The sequence below is a fragment of the Galeopterus variegatus genome, unplaced genomic scaffold, assembly GCF_000696425.1.
Source record: "Galeopterus variegatus unplaced genomic scaffold, G_variegatus-3.0.2 Scaffold1013, whole genome shotgun sequence".
NCBI lineage: Eukaryota > Metazoa > Chordata > Mammalia > Dermoptera > Cynocephalidae > Galeopterus > Galeopterus variegatus.
Window position 1 is genome coordinate 306,759 of NW_007727124.1, and position 19,862 is coordinate 326,620.

The 19,862-nt window shown below is 36.9% G+C and overlaps 1 protein-coding gene across 1 annotated transcript in view; it reads right to left on the reverse strand.

The window, feature by feature from the left end:
- YEATS2 (YEATS domain containing 2) overlaps nt 1-19,862 on the reverse strand; it is a 108,470-nt gene that overhangs the window by 51,404 nt on the left and 37,204 nt on the right. Inside the window, exons 7-10 of the mRNA XM_008574212.1 lie at nt 14,691-14,852; nt 6,617-6,728; nt 3,019-3,063; nt 1,000-1,180 (exon numbers count right to left, since the gene is read on the reverse strand). Of these exons, the coding sequence (XP_008572434.1) occupies nt 1,000-1,180; nt 3,019-3,063; nt 6,617-6,728; nt 14,691-14,852 (500 nt within the window). The remainder of the gene's footprint in view (nt 1-999; nt 1,181-3,018; nt 3,064-6,616; nt 6,729-14,690; nt 14,853-19,862) is intronic.

A 19,862-nucleotide genomic window follows, 5' to 3' on the forward strand; every position in this document is an offset into this window, starting at 1 on the left:
CGGCGGGGGGGTGGGAGTGGTTCGGGTGGGGGGCCCCGACCCCGGGGTCGGGAGCGCCGCCGCTCTTCCCAAGCGGCGCACTATCCAGTGCGCCACCGGGCTGGCCCACATGTTCTTTTTTTTTAAAAAAGATGACCGGTAAGGCGATCTTAACCCTTGACTTGGTGTTGTCAGCACCACACTCACCCAGTGAGCTAACCAGCCATCCCTATATGGGATCCAAACCTGTGGCCTTGGTGTTATCAGCACCACACTCTCCCGAATGAGCCACGGGCCGGCCCAAAGAATACATGTTCATTATGTTCCTCCATTTTTAATAAATGAATCAAAAAACTGTTTAGAGGTGAGGAAAAACTCAAAAAGAAAGCATTCACTTAATCTAACATTTCCTATCTTATTAAATGCCCATAAAGAAGATGCAATTGAAATTAAGGAGGAAAAAAGTTGAGATTTTATAAAAGAACTAAAAGTAACAGAACACTTAAAGTATTGACTTAGGAAATTATCAGCATTTGGAATCATTTTTATACCTTATATGCTTATACATGTAAATATTTAAATACATATTTATACACTTATTAAATGAAAAAATCACCATGGTCAACATACATCTATTAATGATGAGTCTTTTATTTTATTTTCTATAAGATTAGATATTTAATATTCAAGTTTCTTATTCACACAATCAGAGGCTGAACCAGAAAGTCTTCCAGTAATGTTAGAAGAAACCATTATAATTATCAAAGAATAAAAATCTAATGCTTTTTACTGTCTTTTGCATTTTATAAAATGTTGGTAGAACTTTATGGAAAAAATTTTTTCTGAGTAGAGATTTGGCTATTTTCATCATGGAACTGTGTGGTAGAGGCAGCATGCTTATTTATGGAAAATTTATTTTCCATACACTCTAGGACTCTGAAGGCAGTTCAGTATCATATTACACAAATGAGAAAAGGAATGCCCCAGAATGACTCCATACAAGGAAAAATGCTGCATTACCTTTCTCCACAGAGGTATCAGGAGCTGGCTCATGTGACTGCTTTATTGGTGAAGAAGCTTTCACTGGGGCTGGAATGGTCAAAGGCAAAGATGGAGGGGCATCAGAGATGTCTGACTCGGAGGACTGAGGATAAATGTAGTCTTCTCCAAGGGAATGCCGATGGAGTTCAACATCCACTACCTATACAATGGGGCAATAATTGGACTCATGAATCTGCCATCAATGTCACAGAAAGCTCAGGTCCAGTCCAAAAACAATACTCTAATGACACTTCCAAGGCAATTTCAGTCTCAAGAACTAAAGGACTTATCTTAATAAGTTTTATTGTTTCGGGGTGTATATTTAAATCCTTAATCCATTTTGAGTTGATTTTAGTATATGGTGAGAGGTATGGGTCTAGTTTCAATCTCCTGCTTCAGCAAATAGGGCTGGGCACAGACTTCATGAATATGACCCCAAAAGCATGGGCAACCAAAGGAAAAATAAACAAATGGGACTATATCAAACTAAAAAGCTTCTGCACAGCAAAAGAAACAATTAACAGAGCTAAAAGACAGCCAACAGAGTGGGAGAAAATATTTGCAAAATACACATCCAACAAAGGACTAATATCCAGAATATATAAAGAACTCAAACAACTTTACAAGAAAAAAACAAGCAACCCAATCAAAAAATGGGCAAAAGAGCTAAGCAGGCATTTCTCTAAAGAAGATATACAAAAGGCCAACAGTCATATGAAAAAATGCTCAACATCACTCAGCATCCAGGAAAGATACCACTTCACAACCATTAGGATAGCTACTATAAAAAAACAAAAACAAAATAAAACAAAAAACCCCAGAAAACAAGAAGTGTTGGGGAAGACGTGGAGAAATTGGAACACTTGTACACTGTTGGTGAGAACATAAAATGGTGCAGCTGCCATGGAAAGAACTAAAAATAGAATTACCACATGACTCACCAATTCTACTTCCAGGTATATACCCCAAATAATTGAGAGCAGAAACTTGATCAGATATTTGTATACCCATGTTCACAGCATTATTTACAGTAGCCAAAAGGTGGAAACAGCCCAAGCAGCCATTGATGGATAAGTGTATAAACAAAATACAATGTGGTATTTTTCAGCCTTAAAAAGGAAGGAAATTCGGGCCGGCCCGGTGGCGCACTGCTATAGTGCGCTGCTTGGGAAGCGCGGTGGCGCTCCCGCCGAGGGTTCGGATCCCACATACAGACCGGTTCCCGCTCACTGGCTGAGCGAGGCGCGGGAGCAACACCGAGGGTTGCGATCCCGTTGCCGGTCCTGGTCCGGTGCGGGGGCGACACTGAGGGTTGCGATCCGTTGCCGGACACGGAAAAAGACAAAAAAAAAGGAAGGAAATTCTGACACATGCTACAATATGGATGAACCTTGAGGATATTATGCTAAGTGAATAGGCATATACTATATGATTCTACTTACATGAGGTATTAGAGCAGTCAAATTCATGGAGACAGAAAGTAGAATGGTGATTAGGGAGAAATTGGTAAAAGGCCACAAAAAATGTTTACATTCTGTAATGATAAAATTAAAAAGAAAAGAAAAGAAAGTAGGATAGTGGCTGCCAGGGGCTGGAAGGAGGAAAGAATGGGGAGTTTCTGTTTAATGGGTACAGAGTTTCAGTTTTGCAAGATGAAAAAGAGTTCCGGAGATGGACTGTGGTGATGGCAGCACAACAATGTGAATGTACGAGGGTACTTCAAAAAGCTCATGAAAAAACAAAAGTAAAAGATAATACAAATCTGTCCATGAACTTTTTGAAGTACCTTGTACTTAATGCCATTGAACTATACACTGAAAAACGGTTAAGATGATAAATTTTATGTTATGTGTTTTTTAACCACAATTATAAAAACAAAAAAAATGGGGTGGGAGAGATCAGCTTTTTAAAAATCGAACACTCATTTTCTTCCTAATTAAAAATGAAAACCAATTTTTATCCTATTTGTTCCCAAATAATACTGTAGAAAAAACCTACCGTCTCTGCTCCAAGAGTCTGTAAGCCAGTGTAAGTTCTATCCAGCTATTGAAAGACAAAAGGGAGAGTCTTAAATTTTATTGTACTTACTTAAAAATCTTAGGATACAATGTTATCTAAAATCCCTTTCACCACAAGTCTTCATACCATAAAATCTACTTTTTCATAATGTAAACTATTAATTCATCACTTCAACAAAAATCCTCAATTTTCTGGGAGAAAAAAATTCAGTAAAATAAATAAAAACCTCGGACATATAGTAATTACATGTTTTAACATTAATTATACACTTTTAGAAAATTATTCTAAGGACAATCTAACAATGGAGGAAATTTTACACAAAAAAGATGTTTACTGCAGCATTATCTATAACCACAAACTAAAAACAATATAAATGTCTAGTAAGAGAGGAATGCTTAAGCAAACCATGGGCCATCAATTTATAAAGTATTATGCAGCCACTTAGATGATGTTTACAAAGACTGTGTAAAAATATTTTAAATGACAGCTATAAAAATACACATGTAGTGTAACAACGCCACTATATATTTAGGGTATATTTACAAAGCTCTAAAAAAAAAGAATGATAACCTAGGCAGTACAGGCAACGCTAATTATTTGAAATCTTGGCATAAAGAACAATCCATTTTTGAACAAAGAAGTATAAACTGAGGGAATGTTAATAATATAAACAAAAGAGGTTACAATTACATAGAAAGAGGTTAAGTATCTTATTCCTGTTTTTAAATTTATACCCTACCATTTTAAAAAAAGGATTTGTGATAGCTTACCAATATAAACATTTTACAGTAAGATTAATGGGTAAAAAATGGTTAAGCTGGGAAGAAAGGAAAGGAAAAATAGAGGAAAAAAAAAATAAGCCAGCAATAGGTTAGTAAATACAAGGTTTTAAAGGCTTGCAAAGAGGTAGACATCAAGTCTGGCTGAGTTCCTCACTAGCCAACACAGAGAGAACAACTCAGCCAGTCATGAGATTTAGTGTTCATAAACACAGGATGGATTGATAGTAGTTCCACTGAAGAGATCTGGAGTTTTAAAATTTAAATGTCAGACAACAGTATGACTGCTAAAAAGATATAGTCAATTTTAAGTTACATCCATTTTCTCATCTTTCAGAGCACAGAAATAACAGTCTCTCTGTAATCTGCACTGGCATGTTTCATTCTAGGGACCAAATTGTAAGAGGGACATTGATAAAACAGACCTGTTATCAAAACAGCAAGAGGATCTCAAAAATAAAGCATACAAGAAATGTTACAGGAATAGGTTTAGCCTGGAGAAGAAATGACTTGAGAGACATGAAGCCTGTCATCAAACATTTTTAGCATTCTTATATGATAAAACAAAGTCTTGTTCTGTACTATTTCAGAAATCAAACAGGATGAATGGAAGCAAGATTTTTTTTTCTAACAACCACAGTTTTAGGTAAATTTTGAACAAACCTTCCAAAAGTCTATTTACTAAATGGGTCAATCTGTTGTCTTGGGAGGTGCTGCGCACCATGGTGATGATTGGGGAGAGGTTAAATGACGACCCGTCAGAGATGCAGGATATGGAAACTTCACACATTTTAGGAACTTTAACAAAACTCTAACACTGAAAGTATTTAATACTTAATGTAACATTTACAGTATACAATATACATTGTTAAGTACTACAGAATTTCAGAATACAGAGTTTACTGCGGGCTTAAATAGCCAGGAAAAGTTACATAGTAACTTGAAGAATGGAAAGAATTCAAACAAGCATTCCAGGAGAGGAAGAGCATGAAAAAAAGACACATGGGAAGAAGGCCCAAGGCATTTCCAGGACATGAATAGACTGACACCATTGGAGTGGGATGTTCAAGCAGGGGATTAGTGCGGGATAATTTAGGGAAATATGTTGAGCCAACATGTGAAGAGCCCTGAATAGTGCGGGGGGGATGGATTAAAGAAGCCGATCAGGAGACAGTAGAATAATAGCCTAGCAATAGTCAGAGGACAGAGGGTAGAATGTAAAAAAGATTATGAAGACAGAATAATGAGCTGCAACTGAACAAATATTTACAACAAAGAGGGAAGAATCAAAGATGGCTCTGAGAGTTAACCCAGAAATGACAGGGAAAACGATACTCCAGTACAACTAAAAGTCACATGGCATCAACACTGGTGTCTGTCTCAAGGCCAACACAGAACAAAATAGTAAAATTTTGTTTTCCAGAAAAACTGATAAGAAATACTTTACTGTCATTTTTAAGTACTGTCTCATATAATCTTCCACCAGGAACTCTTTAATGATATGCACAATATAATATGTGAGAACTATGTAAACAATTCCCTTTATTTTAGGGATTAGGGCTAAGCCCAGCCCAACATAAGATGGTATGTGCGATGCTTAAAATAAGATAAAAGGAAAAACAAAAACTATTTTAGACCTTCTTCTAAGTAATGGAACAGTATTCTACCCTTCTGAACAAAGTGGCTGTATACTCTTTATTTGGTTTCAGCTCTTCTCTGAGGTCAGAAGACAATCTATTCTTACAGCAATCTCTAGAAAATAACTTAAACATTAAGTTAAGCAGTGCCATCTATCATCAATGGAAGGCAAGTTTCGGCATAACTTAAGGTTGAAAGAGGTACATTTGTAGAACAAAGGAAAAAAATGAAAAAGGAATTCTACAGATGTACTCAGCTTTATTTAGTTCAATTTTGGGAACCATTAATGGGAACAATGTAATAAACCAAAAAGTAGAGGTGCATTGGAAGATGTACAGTATTAGAATTGCATCACAGAATATGTATATGAAACCTACTATAAAGAGGGCTTAGGCAGGCATTAAGAAATAGTCTGTCTTCCAATTACAAAAGTTAAATGTTTGTTATATAAAACTGCAAAAATATTTTAAAAAACAAAAAAGGGAAGGGGAAATTGCCCACAATGTCATTATTTCAATTACTCCAATATTTTGGTATATTTCTTCAGTATTTTTTCTACCTTTTTGAAATCGTGGTTGACCTCACATGCATGCAGTTTAACATTCTGCTTTTCACTTATTATCATACTAGTTTTCCCCATGTACAGAAAATATTTCATAAAAAATAATTTGTAATGTCTGCATAATAAACCACGGGAATATATCAGCGAAGGATTTCAAGTGTTACAACCTTATTTAGTACTTTTTAATTTCCAAAACCTGTTTACTTCTATCTTTATCCTTATGAGATAAACATATCCTTTAAACAGACAAGGATTATTATTTGCCTTATTTTATAGAAAAGTAAATAGATTTTTAAAAAAAGATTGCAATAACAGTCCCAAGCCTCAACATTAATGGTGAGGTCTGATAGATTCAAGTCTTCTGATTACCTGACCAGTGAGTTCATTTTTCTAAAGAACATACATTGTGCTGTAAAGTGACTCCTCCTTAACCTTCAGAGAACAAAGAAGTGTTGTAGAAATAGGCATAATACCACTCAAAAAAATTATCCTCCTTCCACTATCCATGGCCACTTCTCTCAGAAGACCTAACACTACCACTTCAAATAGCTGGTAAAAACAGATTTCACTTCTGGGAAGCAATGTTCTGTTACAATACCTTCAGATTATGTATGATATCTATCCGCTTGTTCTGGCTGTCCTTAAAGTGAACTTGAACTCTGACAGGAAATTCACCCCAGCCTCTTCTGGTCAGGTGAAAAGGAGGCTCTCTAGAGAAAAGCAAACAGTAACACATTCATCCATGTTCGTTCTCTCATCCTAGAGAGAAAAAGTTTTCTCATAATGGATAAATTAGAAATTCACGTCATTCTGAAAATCATTCAGGTTTCCTCATTTGAAGCTAAATCAACATACTGAATTTTGCTAAAATGCTAAATTATAAAAGAAAAATTCAACTCAAACTTTCAACTACTGAATGCTTAAAGCTAAGACACTTAGACCATATAATCTAATGTCATTTTCATAGATGAGAACTAAGGTGATTTGATGAATGTCACACTATAGAGCCAGAATCCTTAGTTGGCATTTGACAGACACAGGCTGTGAGGTATATGTTCCTTAATCCAGTTCCTCATATTTACTCCTCCACTGAGGCAAAAACAAAATAAATCATGAAAATGCTCAATCTAAAAGTGACGATTCATTTGAAAATGTCTGCTAAGAGGACTTAAAAGAAAGATCATAAATTGTGATCATTATCATCTTCCCTAAGTAGTGACTATGATTTTAATGGGCAGAGGGGAATATATGTGAATGTTACTTGGACTGGAGAATTCTCGCTACAATGTAATCTGTGAATGGGAAAAAGGGAAATTGATGGAACCGGAATGGCAAACTTATTAATTGGTGATGGGGACATGAGGGTTCATTACACTCTTTACTTTTACATGTTTGAAATTTTCCATAATAACAATTTTATAAATTTAATTGAGAGATCTTTAAGTACTCAAAACAATATGGTTTGTTAATGGGGAAGAGAGAGAAAAACTTTAAAATGAAAATGTTTGCTATGAATCCCTGGCTTAGAATTACTATAATGAGAGAAGATGCCAAACTTGCAGGGAGATAGGAACTTTCAACAGGATGTGCTTTTGGAAAACTAAGAAAAGACATAAACTCAGTATGGGCAGAGTCCAAGAACACACCGAGAAGAATCTAACAGATGTGACTTAAGCATAGAGCCAGGAGCTATCAGCAGAGCCCAAGACAGGAAAAAACCCTGAGTATGAGAGTAGCCTAGAAAGCAGAGAAATGAACAAATAAATATGTTCTAAACCAGAGAGAAAAGGAAGGAAAGGAAACTAGATTACTCTGGGCAGAAGAAACCAGCTGAATACCAGCTGAGGTAAGAGAAGTAGTCATGATGTTGGTATAGATTTAGGCTTGGGGTCAAATGAGAAGGTAGACTTGAGACAGCAGTTTGAAAAGGGATCTAAGGCCAGAGATAAAGTGGAGCCTAGAGAGACATGGTGGAATTAAGATGAGTAATTAATGGAAATTCTACTGATGGCAAGTTTGGTCACTTAAATTTCAGTAAAGCTAAATGGATGGTCTGAACTCATTTTGCAATGCCTCAATTACACTGCTTGCATATTGAATTTCTCTCACAATGAATATAATAAATGAAATATGTTCCTCAATTTATGTACTAAAGGCTAACCTTTAGTGAACAGACAGGAAGGGCTGCTGCCAGGGAAGACACAGACAAATAGCATAAATCCAGGAAAAAGAAACAATGCTTTCTAATAGGAAATTCCTTCATAGCCACATTTTTGGAACCAAAAAAGGAATCTAAGACCTATCAACAGACAAGACATTAACTATGGAAATTTTATACTTCAAAAGATATGTTATTTCACCCAAAAAAATGACTGTCTCCCCTAAACAGACTTCTATATTTCTAGAATCCATACAGAAGATGAAATATATCAATAACCAAGAAGGAAAAACCACAAGAATACAGGGTTTTAAAAACAAACAAAAAAAGCCTTTATCAGAAATACAGAATGGAGTATCACTCCTTGCTCAACTACTAATTAATTTAAACGGCTAACCAGTCTTTCAGGATTATGCCTAGTGACCCAGAACTCACTACTTAATGAGACTCTTCATTACATTTCTGTATAGCTCTATTATAAAAATATTTCCTCTACCCCCTGCATGTTAGTTCTAGATATGCCATTTGGAATCACAAAGAATAAATTCCTCCTCCACATGAAAGAGCTAAAACATTCCAGAGTCTTTTCAGGATGAATACCTCTTTTCCTCACAGCAGTAGCAGTAGCAGCAGCAGCAAACACTTACAGCGTTTTCTATGACCCAACCACTGTTCTAAGCCCTTTATAGCTATTAACTTATCTAATGTTTACCACCGTTTCCTCACAGCAGTAGCAGTAGCAGCAGCAGCAAACACTTACAGCGTTTCCTATGACCCAACCACTGTTCTAAGCCCTTTATAGCTATTAACTTATCTAATGTTTACCACCGAACTGTGAAATATCCCCTCTGAGACACAGTGAGGCTGAATAACTAACTTGACAAGGTTACACGACAAATAAGTGGTAGAAAAAGGATTAAAACTCAAACAATAGGTTCCAAGGGCCGTGCATTAGCCACTGTGCTTGTCCATGTCCCCTTCCACTCTCCAGATGCACAGAGTATGGCTAGATATTGTCAGACTGCTACAGAGCATGGCAAGTTTACTTGACTTCTAAAAAAGCAACCTAAAATTGCATTACCATGCTAAGTAATTTTGTTTTTACTTTTTGGTTTTTACTTTTCTAATGTGGTTACTAGAAAATTTACAACTACACATGTGGCTTGTCATATATTGGACAGTGCTGCTCTAGAGGGTTCCTACATTTGAGCTAAATGAAACAGATGCAAAAATGTTTTGAAGAGGCTCACTAGGATGTTTTCTGGGCATCTAGCCCACTCTAGTCTCACATGTACCCATGGCAAAAATACTCCACTAGACTTCTCAAAGGCACAGGCCATGTGTTCTTCATCTTTGCAATCCCTGTATCAAGCCTGTATCAACATATTTATTGACTGTCTTGTGCCTAAAAGCAAAGTCTATGATTACAGCTTTTAGGAAGCTGGCTAAGGGTGGTCATGACAGTTGAACCAAATACGAAAAAGATGCTTCTACAGCACAATCGACCTATTCTCTTTATCAGGTAATGAATGGGCTGTGATGAGGAGATTCAGGGTGCGTGAGAAACATGTCTGTGCTTTGATACAGAAGTAAGACTAACCCCAAATTCCAAGGCAGCTGGAAAAGCCCTCCCCTGTTCATCAAATTACTTTAGATACCTGACAGAAGAAATATCTTAAGAGTCCTGCAAAGATCATAAAGAGTTATAATTAAAACTAGGACACATGTCAATAGTACTATCCTACTTTACATTGGTTACATTATTATATCTGGAGTTTTAAGTTCAGTTCTAAAAATAATATTTTAAGAGGAATATAGATAAATTGGAGTGTGTCAAGGAATACAGCCTGGACAGCATAGGAACACCAATCAAAGTCAGATAACTGTCAACTGAAACAAATGTAGATTTGCATCCTGGAGAAGATGGGAAGAGACCCAATAGCTTGCTTTCAAATATCTCAACAACTGCTACATGGAAAAGGGATTATAATGATTCTGTGTGGTGTTACTAGGGATATGAAAGTTTATTGTTTAGAAGTTAGATCTCTGCTTAATATGATTAAAAACTTCCAAACAAACACAGACACAAATGGAATGGCCCAACTCTTTAATTCAATAATTCACTCAACGTCAAACATGAAATGAGCACTTCCTACCTGCTAGGAACTATGCTAAACCCTGGGGATATTAAGACAAGTAAGACAAGGTCCCAAACATCAAGAAGCTCTAAGTCTAGAAAGGGAGACATCTACATAAATTAGTAAATGTAAGAATAAACTTATATATGAGGGTACATCAAAAAGTTTATACAGGGCTAGCTGGTTAGCACAATTGGTTAGAGCTGTGTTGTAACACCAAGGTCAAGGGTTTGGATCTCCATACCAGCCAGCTGCCACCCCCCCAAAAAAAAAGCTCATGAAAAGAGCTGTACTATCTTTTAATTCTATTTTTCCATGAACTTTTTGAAGTACGCTTTTACATCACTTGCTATAAAAACAGAGGTGTCGTTGATCACAGCAAATGATTTCTCCAGCAGTTTTAAACAACAGAAGCACATAAGCAAGGATCTCTTTTAAATGTGGCTACTAGAAAATTTACAACTACACATGTGGCTTGTCATATATTGGACAGTGCTGCTCTAGAGGGTTCCTACATTTGAGCTAAATGAAACAGATGCAAAAATGTTTTGAAGAGGCTCACTAGGATGTTTTCTGGGCATCTAGCCCACTCTAGTCTCACATGTACCCATGGCAAAAATACTCCACTAGACTTCTCAAAGGCACAGGCCATGTGTTCTTCATCTTTGCAATCCCTGTATCAAGCCTGTATCAACATATTTATTGACTGTCTTGTGCCTAAAAGCAAAGTCTATGATTACAGCTTTTAGGAAGCTGGCTAAGGGTGGTCATGACAGTTGAACCAAATACGAAAAAGATGCTTCTACAGCACAATCGACCTATTCTCTTTATCAGGTAATGAATGGGCTGTGATGAGGAGATTCAGGGTGCGTGAGAAACATGTCTGTGCTTTGATACAGAAGTAAGACTAACCCCAAATTCCAAGCCAGCTTCCTAAAAGCTGTAATCATAGACTTTGCTTTTAGGCACAAGACAGTCAATAAATATGTTGATACAGGCTTGATACAGGGATTGCAAAGATGAAGAACACATGGCCTGTGCCTTTGAGAAGTCTAGTGGAGTATTTTTGCCATGGGTACATGTGAGACTAGAGTGGGCTAGATGCCCAGAAAACATCCTAGTGAGCCTCTTCAAAACATTTTTGCATCTGTTTCATTTAGCTCAAATGTAGGAACCCTCTAGAGCAGCACTGTCCAATATATGACAAGCCACATGTGTAGTTGTAAATTTTCTAGTAGCCACATTAGAAAAGTAAAAACCAAAAAGTAAAAACAAAATTACTTAGCATGGTAATGCAATTTTAGGTTGCTTTTTTAGAAGTCAAGTAAACTTGCCATGCTCTGTAGCAGTCTGACAATATCTAGCCATACTCTGTGCATCTGGAGAGTGGAAGGGGACATGGACAAGCACAGTGGCTAATGCACGGCCCTTGGAACCTATTGTTTGAGTTTTAATCCTTTTTCTACCACTTATTTGTCGTGTAACCTTGTCAAGTTAGTTATTCAGCCTCACTGTGTCTCAGAGGGGATATTTCACAGTTCGGTGGTAAACATTAGATAAGTTAATAGCTATAAAGGGCTTAGAACATGGCCTTGGTGTTACTAGCACCACACTCTCCCAAGTGAGCCAGGGGCCAGCCCCTTGAGTTACGTCTTGAAGGATGAAAGGACAGATGTTCAGAAAGATGGCCACATACTGTGTGTGTGTACACATGCGTGTGTATAAAGACAGACTATAGGAAGGAAGACCGTATTCCAGGCAGAGAAAACAAGTCTAGGTCACTAGTGGTTTTGTAGGAGAGGCTGATCTGAGCTAGCTATGATATTTCTGAAAGGTATTTCATGCATCAGGTATACATTTAAACCAAATCACAGACAAGGTCTTTTCAACACCAATGTTTGAGAGCCTAAGAATAAAACTGCAGGGTCACAAAAAATGATTACATTGTGTAATACTGAATATACGAATTATCCTGATTTGAGCATCACATATTGCACACAGGTATTGATATTCAATGCTGTATGCCACAGATATGTACAAGCAACTATGTTTCAATAAGAAAAGAATAAAACTGCCCCATTATTAAACTATACTATTAGAATAAACAGGATATCAACAATTTTCTGAGGCTCTATCCAGTGAAATATGTCAAGACAATGAAGGAAGTTTTATAAATTAACAAAAGAAAAAATTTCAGGGCCGGTCTGTGGCTCACTTGGGAGAGTGTGGTGCTGATGACACCAAGGCCACATGTTTGGATCCTACATAGGGATGGCCGGTTAGCTCCCTGGCTGAGCGTGGTGCTGACAACACCAAGTCAAGGGTTAAGATACCCTTACCGGTCATCTTTTAAAAAGAAATAAAAGAAAAAAATTTCATTTGCATTAGAAAATGACTACACTGATTCTCTTGGATAGACAGGAGGAAGATTCAATATCATTAAAAAATGTGAAAATTAATAATTACTTCAGCAAAGTTCCAATCTGTAACTTGACAATTCGATTGTAAAACAATCTGGAAAAAACATACGAGAGTACTTCAGAAAGTGTGGAAAAACTGGGGGCTGGTCACTTAGCTCAGTTTGTTACAGCATGGTGTTGTCAGCACCACACTCTCCCAAGTGAGCTAACCGGTCAGCCCTACAGTGAGTGCAGTGTTATAACACCAAGGTCAAGGGTTCGGATCCCCATACCAATCAGCCACCAAAAACCAAAAAACTAACAAGTAAGTGTATGGAAAAATGGAATTAAAAGGTAATATAAACTTTTCCATGAACTTTTTTGAAGACACCTTTATATACTCAAGAATGGTCAAGAAAAAATTTTTGAATATTAATGAGGGGAATATACTCTATCAGATATCAGAATTTATTATAAAGCAAAACAATTAAAATAGTATAATACTGTTACAGAAATAAATATTATTAATAGAGTATAGAACTGGGTCCATGTTTATGTAGGAATTTAGGGGGTATTAGATGTAGGAAAAGGAGATATCAACTAAGTGGGATAATTATTACCCATATGAAGAATATAAACATACTGTACCACCTATAAAAATCTCCTTCCTAAGGATTTCACTTTCTGACCAGCAACCCCTATCTTTCCAGCTCCATTCCTAATCGAACTATTCTCTTTGACTACACTGGGACTTCCATTTCTTGCCCACACAAATTTTCACTGTCACTGCTCTTATGCAGTTCACTTCTCTCCTTACTCAGCTTAGATTCTGTGGTACATCACTACAATAACCTAATCATTAAAGTGAAGAAATCAGTGAAGCAAGAGACCAAGACTTTGGATGAACTGTCCATATGCATTCAAAGTCCTAATGACGGCAAGGGTACTGGCAGAGAGAAAATCAGTAAAGAGGGGAGTGATGTCAGAAATTAGTAGGTAACTGCAACAAAGGAAGAGCAGCAGTCACACGGGGTTTCAGAGGAGTTGAGCTTTTTTAGGGAGAAGGGGGAAAGGTGGTCTAGAAGCCACAAATATGATCAAGGAAGACACCAATCCCACCCCCCGACAATGGTGTATGACACGTGGGAGAAAAAACTGGCTGCCACGTGAAAGGGCTACAGAAGAAACAAAGTTCTTGGGAGAGTCATGTTTTGTTTAAGAGTCAGGAGTAAAGGGAACATTCTGTCAGCACCACGCTCACCCAGTGAGCAAACCGGCCATCCCTATATGGGATCCGAACCCGTGGCCTTGGTGCTATCAGTGCCACACTCTCCCGAGTGAGCCACAGGCCGGCCCAAGGGAACTTTCTGAACAAAGCAGAGGATACAGATTTCACTGACAATAACCCACAACCACTTCCACAGTACATTTATACAATGAATGTGTATATGATGGGTAATATCATATGAAGATGTGAAGAATACATATAAATAATAAAAGCAAATTTCACAATAGTTTATATATTATCATTTCATCTTTGTGGAATAACAACTATACTAGGTTAGTATATACATAGAAAAAATATCATTAGGGGTTACTTATGAGAGGGTAAGATCATGAGGAACTTTCAACATTAAATATTTCTGTAATGTTAGAATCTTATTTTTAATTCTGTTATATGCTGATATTCATAAAAAAAAGTAACATTTTTATATGCATCTGTATGTATATAAACAAGGTTAGCTGTTTCCAGAGGGGAGCAAAATCAGCATATACAATTAATATGGTAACAATCTGACAGTGAGACAGTAATCTGCAAGAGGGAACCACAGCTAAAACTACTTTGTGACTAAGAGCCAATGATGAGTAAATTATTAATAATACAGGAATTTCCAGGGACTGTTCTGAAGTTAAATTACTTTTCTTCCACTTCAATAAATCCGTACTTCTTAGGTTCAATAATTCGAGTGTGCTTACCTAACTTCCACAAGGTCATTTGGTTTATAGCTGGGATGAAGGAAGAACCAAACTTTCTTGACAAAATGATTAATGCTGGGTTCTCTACGGGACCCTCGGACATATACCATCCACTTATGGGTTGACTGGTCATTTTCTTCCCTCTTATCTGGAGGTATATACCTAGAGGAGAAAAAAAAGAAAAAGAAAAAGAAACCTGAATTCTCTTTTCCTTCAAAAATTTAACAATTAACTTCTACTTAAAACAAGATTAAAATTTCAGCAATATTTAACAGATCTATCACCTAACCAAAGTATTTGCAGTTAATCATTTTTTCTTTCTAAAACATTTTTTTGGTCTAAAGGCCTTTTCTTAAAGTTTGTTTTCTTATTACTAGTCTGCAATTAAAGAGAAAAAAAAATCAAATTTGTTTTCCCAGCCAAGTGGGTAGCTGAGGTGGAAATAAACGGCATGTTTTTATTCCTGGGTTAGAGAACCTCTGGCTTTTGAGTTGATTTCATTCAGGTTTCAGGGTGCTAGAACTTTGGGCCCTTCTGGTGCCTACTCAGTGCTGGTAAGAAGGCTGCATCTGGTTTCCTGCCTTTTAAAAGCCCAAATAAGCCATTCCCTAAGTCCTGACCATGGTAAAACTATCATCTTTAGCCCTCCCCTTTATGGGCCCTGTCTTTATTTTAATGTATGTGGCTCCCTTCCTAAGATTCTGGTGGGAAGTATGACCCTGGCCTTCTACACGTTCATCTATGCCTCTGGTTATCCTTAGTAATGCAGGGAGCCACATTGCCGAACCTAGTTTTTCAGGAATGTTCCTGTCCAGTCTCGGCCTTTTGCTCTTCCATACATAAGAACCAGCCTATGAACTTCATAAACCCTGTTGGGATTTTAATTACAACATCTACAGATAAGTTGGGGAGAAGTGACATCTTTCTAACATAGAGCCTTCCTATGTGTGAGCATGGTATACTGCTTTAGTTACTTAGTTCTCCTTTCATGTCTTCAATAAAGTTTGTCATAAGTCTTCATGAAGGGCTAGCATGTCTTTTGTTTGATTAATTATGTCATATTTTTATTGATATAGTAAATATATCTTTTTAGAAATCATGTTTTCTAAGTTTGTGGCTGTCACACAAAAACAACTGACTTCTGTGTATTGATTCTGCATTCAATAACCTTACTAAGCTCTCTTATTAGTCCTAAAACTTTATCAAAAATTATTTTAGATTTTTCTATGTAGACAATCATATAATCTGTTAATCATATCAACAACTTGTTTCATATCAACATTTTGTTTCTTCTTTTCTAATCCTTGTATTTTTCTTATCTGATTACATTAGTCAGTATCTCCAAGTGCCATGTTCAATAGTAGTAGTAATACCAGGCATCTCTTGTCTTGTTCCTGATCCTAAAGAAAAGGTTTTTACTAATTGAGTATCCTTTAACCAAAATGCTTGGGACCAGCAGTGCTTCAGATTTCAAATTTTTTCAGATTTTGGAATATTTGCATATACATAATGAGATATCTTGGGGAGGGAACCCAAGTCTAAACACAAAATTCATTTATGTTTCATATACACCTTATACACATAGCCTGAAGGTAATTTTATATTGTATTTTTAATAATTTTGTGCATGAAACAAATTTTGTATACATCGAAACATCAGAAAGCAAAAAAGTATCACTATCTCAGTCACCTACAAGGACAATTCGTGGTTGTTTAGAATCACCATCATTCCTGATTCTGAATTTACATGTTACCAGGCTGGCCAGTTACTTCAGATGGTTAGAGTGCAGTGCTGATAATATGGATGTCAAAGGTTCAAATCCCCATACTGGTGAGCCATCAAAATAAAACAAAATAATTTATATGCTACTGAAAAGAAATCATTTTCTTACACTTATTCATACATATGTACTTAACAGTAAAAAATATGACATACTATTAATATAGCAAAAAAAATGTGTTCAGGGTAACTAAGCAGCACAGTAGTACCATCAGAATACCTGCATCAGCTGTTAAACGACAGCAACAACAAACTGCAGGTTTTCAGTCTCCACCTACAATGCTGTTTTTATTAAAAGGTTTCTGTGCACTGTATTTTATTTTTTTATATGAGAATAAACATCAGAAGCAGCTGAGGGACTAGGAAGTGGGTCCTCTAGGGATAAAGAGGCATTCTGCTGAGTGGCTTTTAAAAATGTTCCTCCAGAGTCATCTGCCTCATCAACAACAGTTTCGGTCTTAGAAGTCTCTCTCTCGATTTTATAAAATGACATGATGTCTTGTTCTGTTATGAATGCATACTGTTCTAGTCCTTCAGTAGTCCACCACACATTTTCACCATGTTGTCCACCAAAGGCACGTTTTCTGCAGTTAACATCATCATCTTCATCATCACTATTATCACGATAGATCACCCTGATTCAGAACCATCTCAACTATTTACCATTGGTCAATGAATGGAAAACTGAAGCCTCATTATTGATGTAAAAAAGTCTTCAATATCCACTTCATCCAGCTTACTGATGGACTCTGAAGGTATATTTTTTGCATGTGTGAGGGGTCAGCCATTTTTTTTCTCACTTGGCATTCAAAACTCTTCAAAGTTACCACCTTGTTCATTATCATCACTGAACATAGTCGCAGGCCAGAGGCTGTGCCTGGCATGCACAACTGTGCCAAGAGTTGGCAACAGCGTAAACAGTATCTTTCATGCTAAACTCCTTAACAAAACCCACACCTATGCCTTTGTTCACTGCTGCTAGCATGCTGTTCGGGAAAGTACTTTTTCCAGCTCTCCTGCAGTAAGCTTGAACTTCTGGTACAAAATGTTTGTGAAACCAATCAGAAAAGATGTCCCTGGTGATCCATGACGTTTTGTTAGCAAAATAAAAGACTGATAAAAAATTCACTCCTTGAAAACAGAAAGGACACAAGCTTCTGCCTATCACAGCACATTCCTGCCACATTAGCACATCCCAGCACAGTTAGGCTGTCCTTGGCATCCTTAATTCCTACAGGGGATGTCTCATCAGCAGTTGTCAGTGTCTTTCTGCAGCAATGACACCAAAACAGTGATGTTTCATAAGCATTATAGACTTATAGTTCAGGCTATTAGATTTTCATCAGCAATATAACTCTGGCAAACTTGTCAATGGATTTCTCTGCTGCTTCATGATCAGCAGATGCTTTATAACCACAAATCTTTAAAAATGTAATGCCATGTCTTCTCTTAAATTTCTGCAACCAGCCTGTTGAATGTTCACAGTTCTCTTCAATCTTCAGTTCACTGTGATGGATCTTTGCTTGTTTCATGATCAGCATGACATTAGGTGGAATGTGTTCACTTCAATGCCACTCTTTCAATATACAATTGAGACCTTTATTTTTGGCTCTATGCAGTGTTTTTCTATTTTTTATTCACTCTGTTCATCACTTTCAGCGCAGAACTTCAACAGTTTACCCCTCCATTTCTTCAGGTCATATACGATGGTCATTCCAACACCATACTCTTCTATATGACGTTTCACACTTAGACTGCTGTCCAGTTTCTCCAACAGCTGAACTTTCTGTGCCATAGGAGGGCCTTTTTTTTCCCTTGGGGACACTGAATAAACTGTGTTGTGCACTTGTGTTTTGACTGCGACCTGTTATGTGAGGTCAGGTGTGGAATTGTCCACTTGCTGCGTCATGCTGGCACTCAATAGGTTTCAGATTTTGCAACATTTAGGATTTCAGATTTTCAGATTAAGGATACTCAACCTATAACAGTTTACCATTGAGGGCTGGCTGGTCAACTCAGTTGGTTAGAGTGTGGTGCTGATAACAGCAAGATCCAGGATTCGATCCCTATACCAGCCAGCCACCAAAAAAAAAAGTTTACCATTGAGTATGATATTTGCTGTAGGTTTTTTGAAAATATTCTTTATCTGAGTTAACTAAGTTCCCAGTTTGCCAAGATGCAACATCATAAATGGACACTGGGTTTTGTTGAATCCTGTTTCTCCATCTTTTGAGGTAATCATGTTTTTCCTCCTTTAATCTGCTAATGCCATTAATTATATTTATCAATTTCCTAATGTTAATTGAGACTTGTATTTATTGGTCATGAAGTATTATCTTTTCTATATGGTTAATTAATTCAGTTTGCTGATTATTTTGTTCAGTATTTTTGCATCTATATTTATCAGTGTGAATGTCCTATGATTTTCCCTTTCTTGTAAACTCCGTCTGGTTTTTACTAACAAAGTTAAACTACCCTCATAAGTTGACAAGTGTCTCTTTTTCTCCAGAAGATTTTACATACAACAGGAATTATCTATGCACTCAGCCTGTAAACCAATCGAGACCTGGTGGTTTAGTTTTGTGGTGGAAATGTTTAAAAATCAACAACAAATCTTAAGTAGTTCTAAGGCTATTCAAGGTCTTTCTTTTCTTGAGTCATTTTGATTGTTATATTTTTCTAGGAATTATCCATTTCATTTAAAATTTAAAATGTATTGGCATAAAGATGTTAATAATTTCTTCGTGTCTTTAATAGTTGTAATATTTATTTGTGCCTTCTCTTTTTTCTTTGACTAGTTTCACCAGGTTTGTATATGCTGGGTTTTTTTTTTTTTTTCCTTTTTAATTTCTTTTCTTTCCTCACTGCATTTATCTTGTCTATTTAAGAGACACTTAGATCATTAATTTTTAAGTTTTTAATCCACTGCAGTCATTTAAGACTATAAATTTCCCCCTAAGTTTCCCTTTAGAGTTATCCTGTAAGTTTCGATTTTATTATCTAGTTCAAAATATTTTAATGTGATTTTACACTGACTTATGAGTTGTTTGGAAATGTGTTTTCAATTTCCAGGCATATAGAGAGATCTTCAAGTTATCCTCATATCATTGATTTCTGCACTTTACTGCACTGTAGTCAGAAAAAATAGTCCATATGATACAAGTCCTTTGATATTTGTTGAGTTTGCTTTATGGCTCACTGCATAGTTAATTTTCACAAATGTCTCTTGTGTACTTAAAAGTTTCAATTGGGCCGGCCCGGTGGCGCACTGCGCTAGTGCGCCGCTTGGGAAGTGCGGAGGCGCTCCCGCCAAGGGTTCGGATCCCACATACAGACCGGTTCCCGCTCACTGGCTGAGCGAGGCGCGGGGGCAACACCAAGGGTTGCGATCCC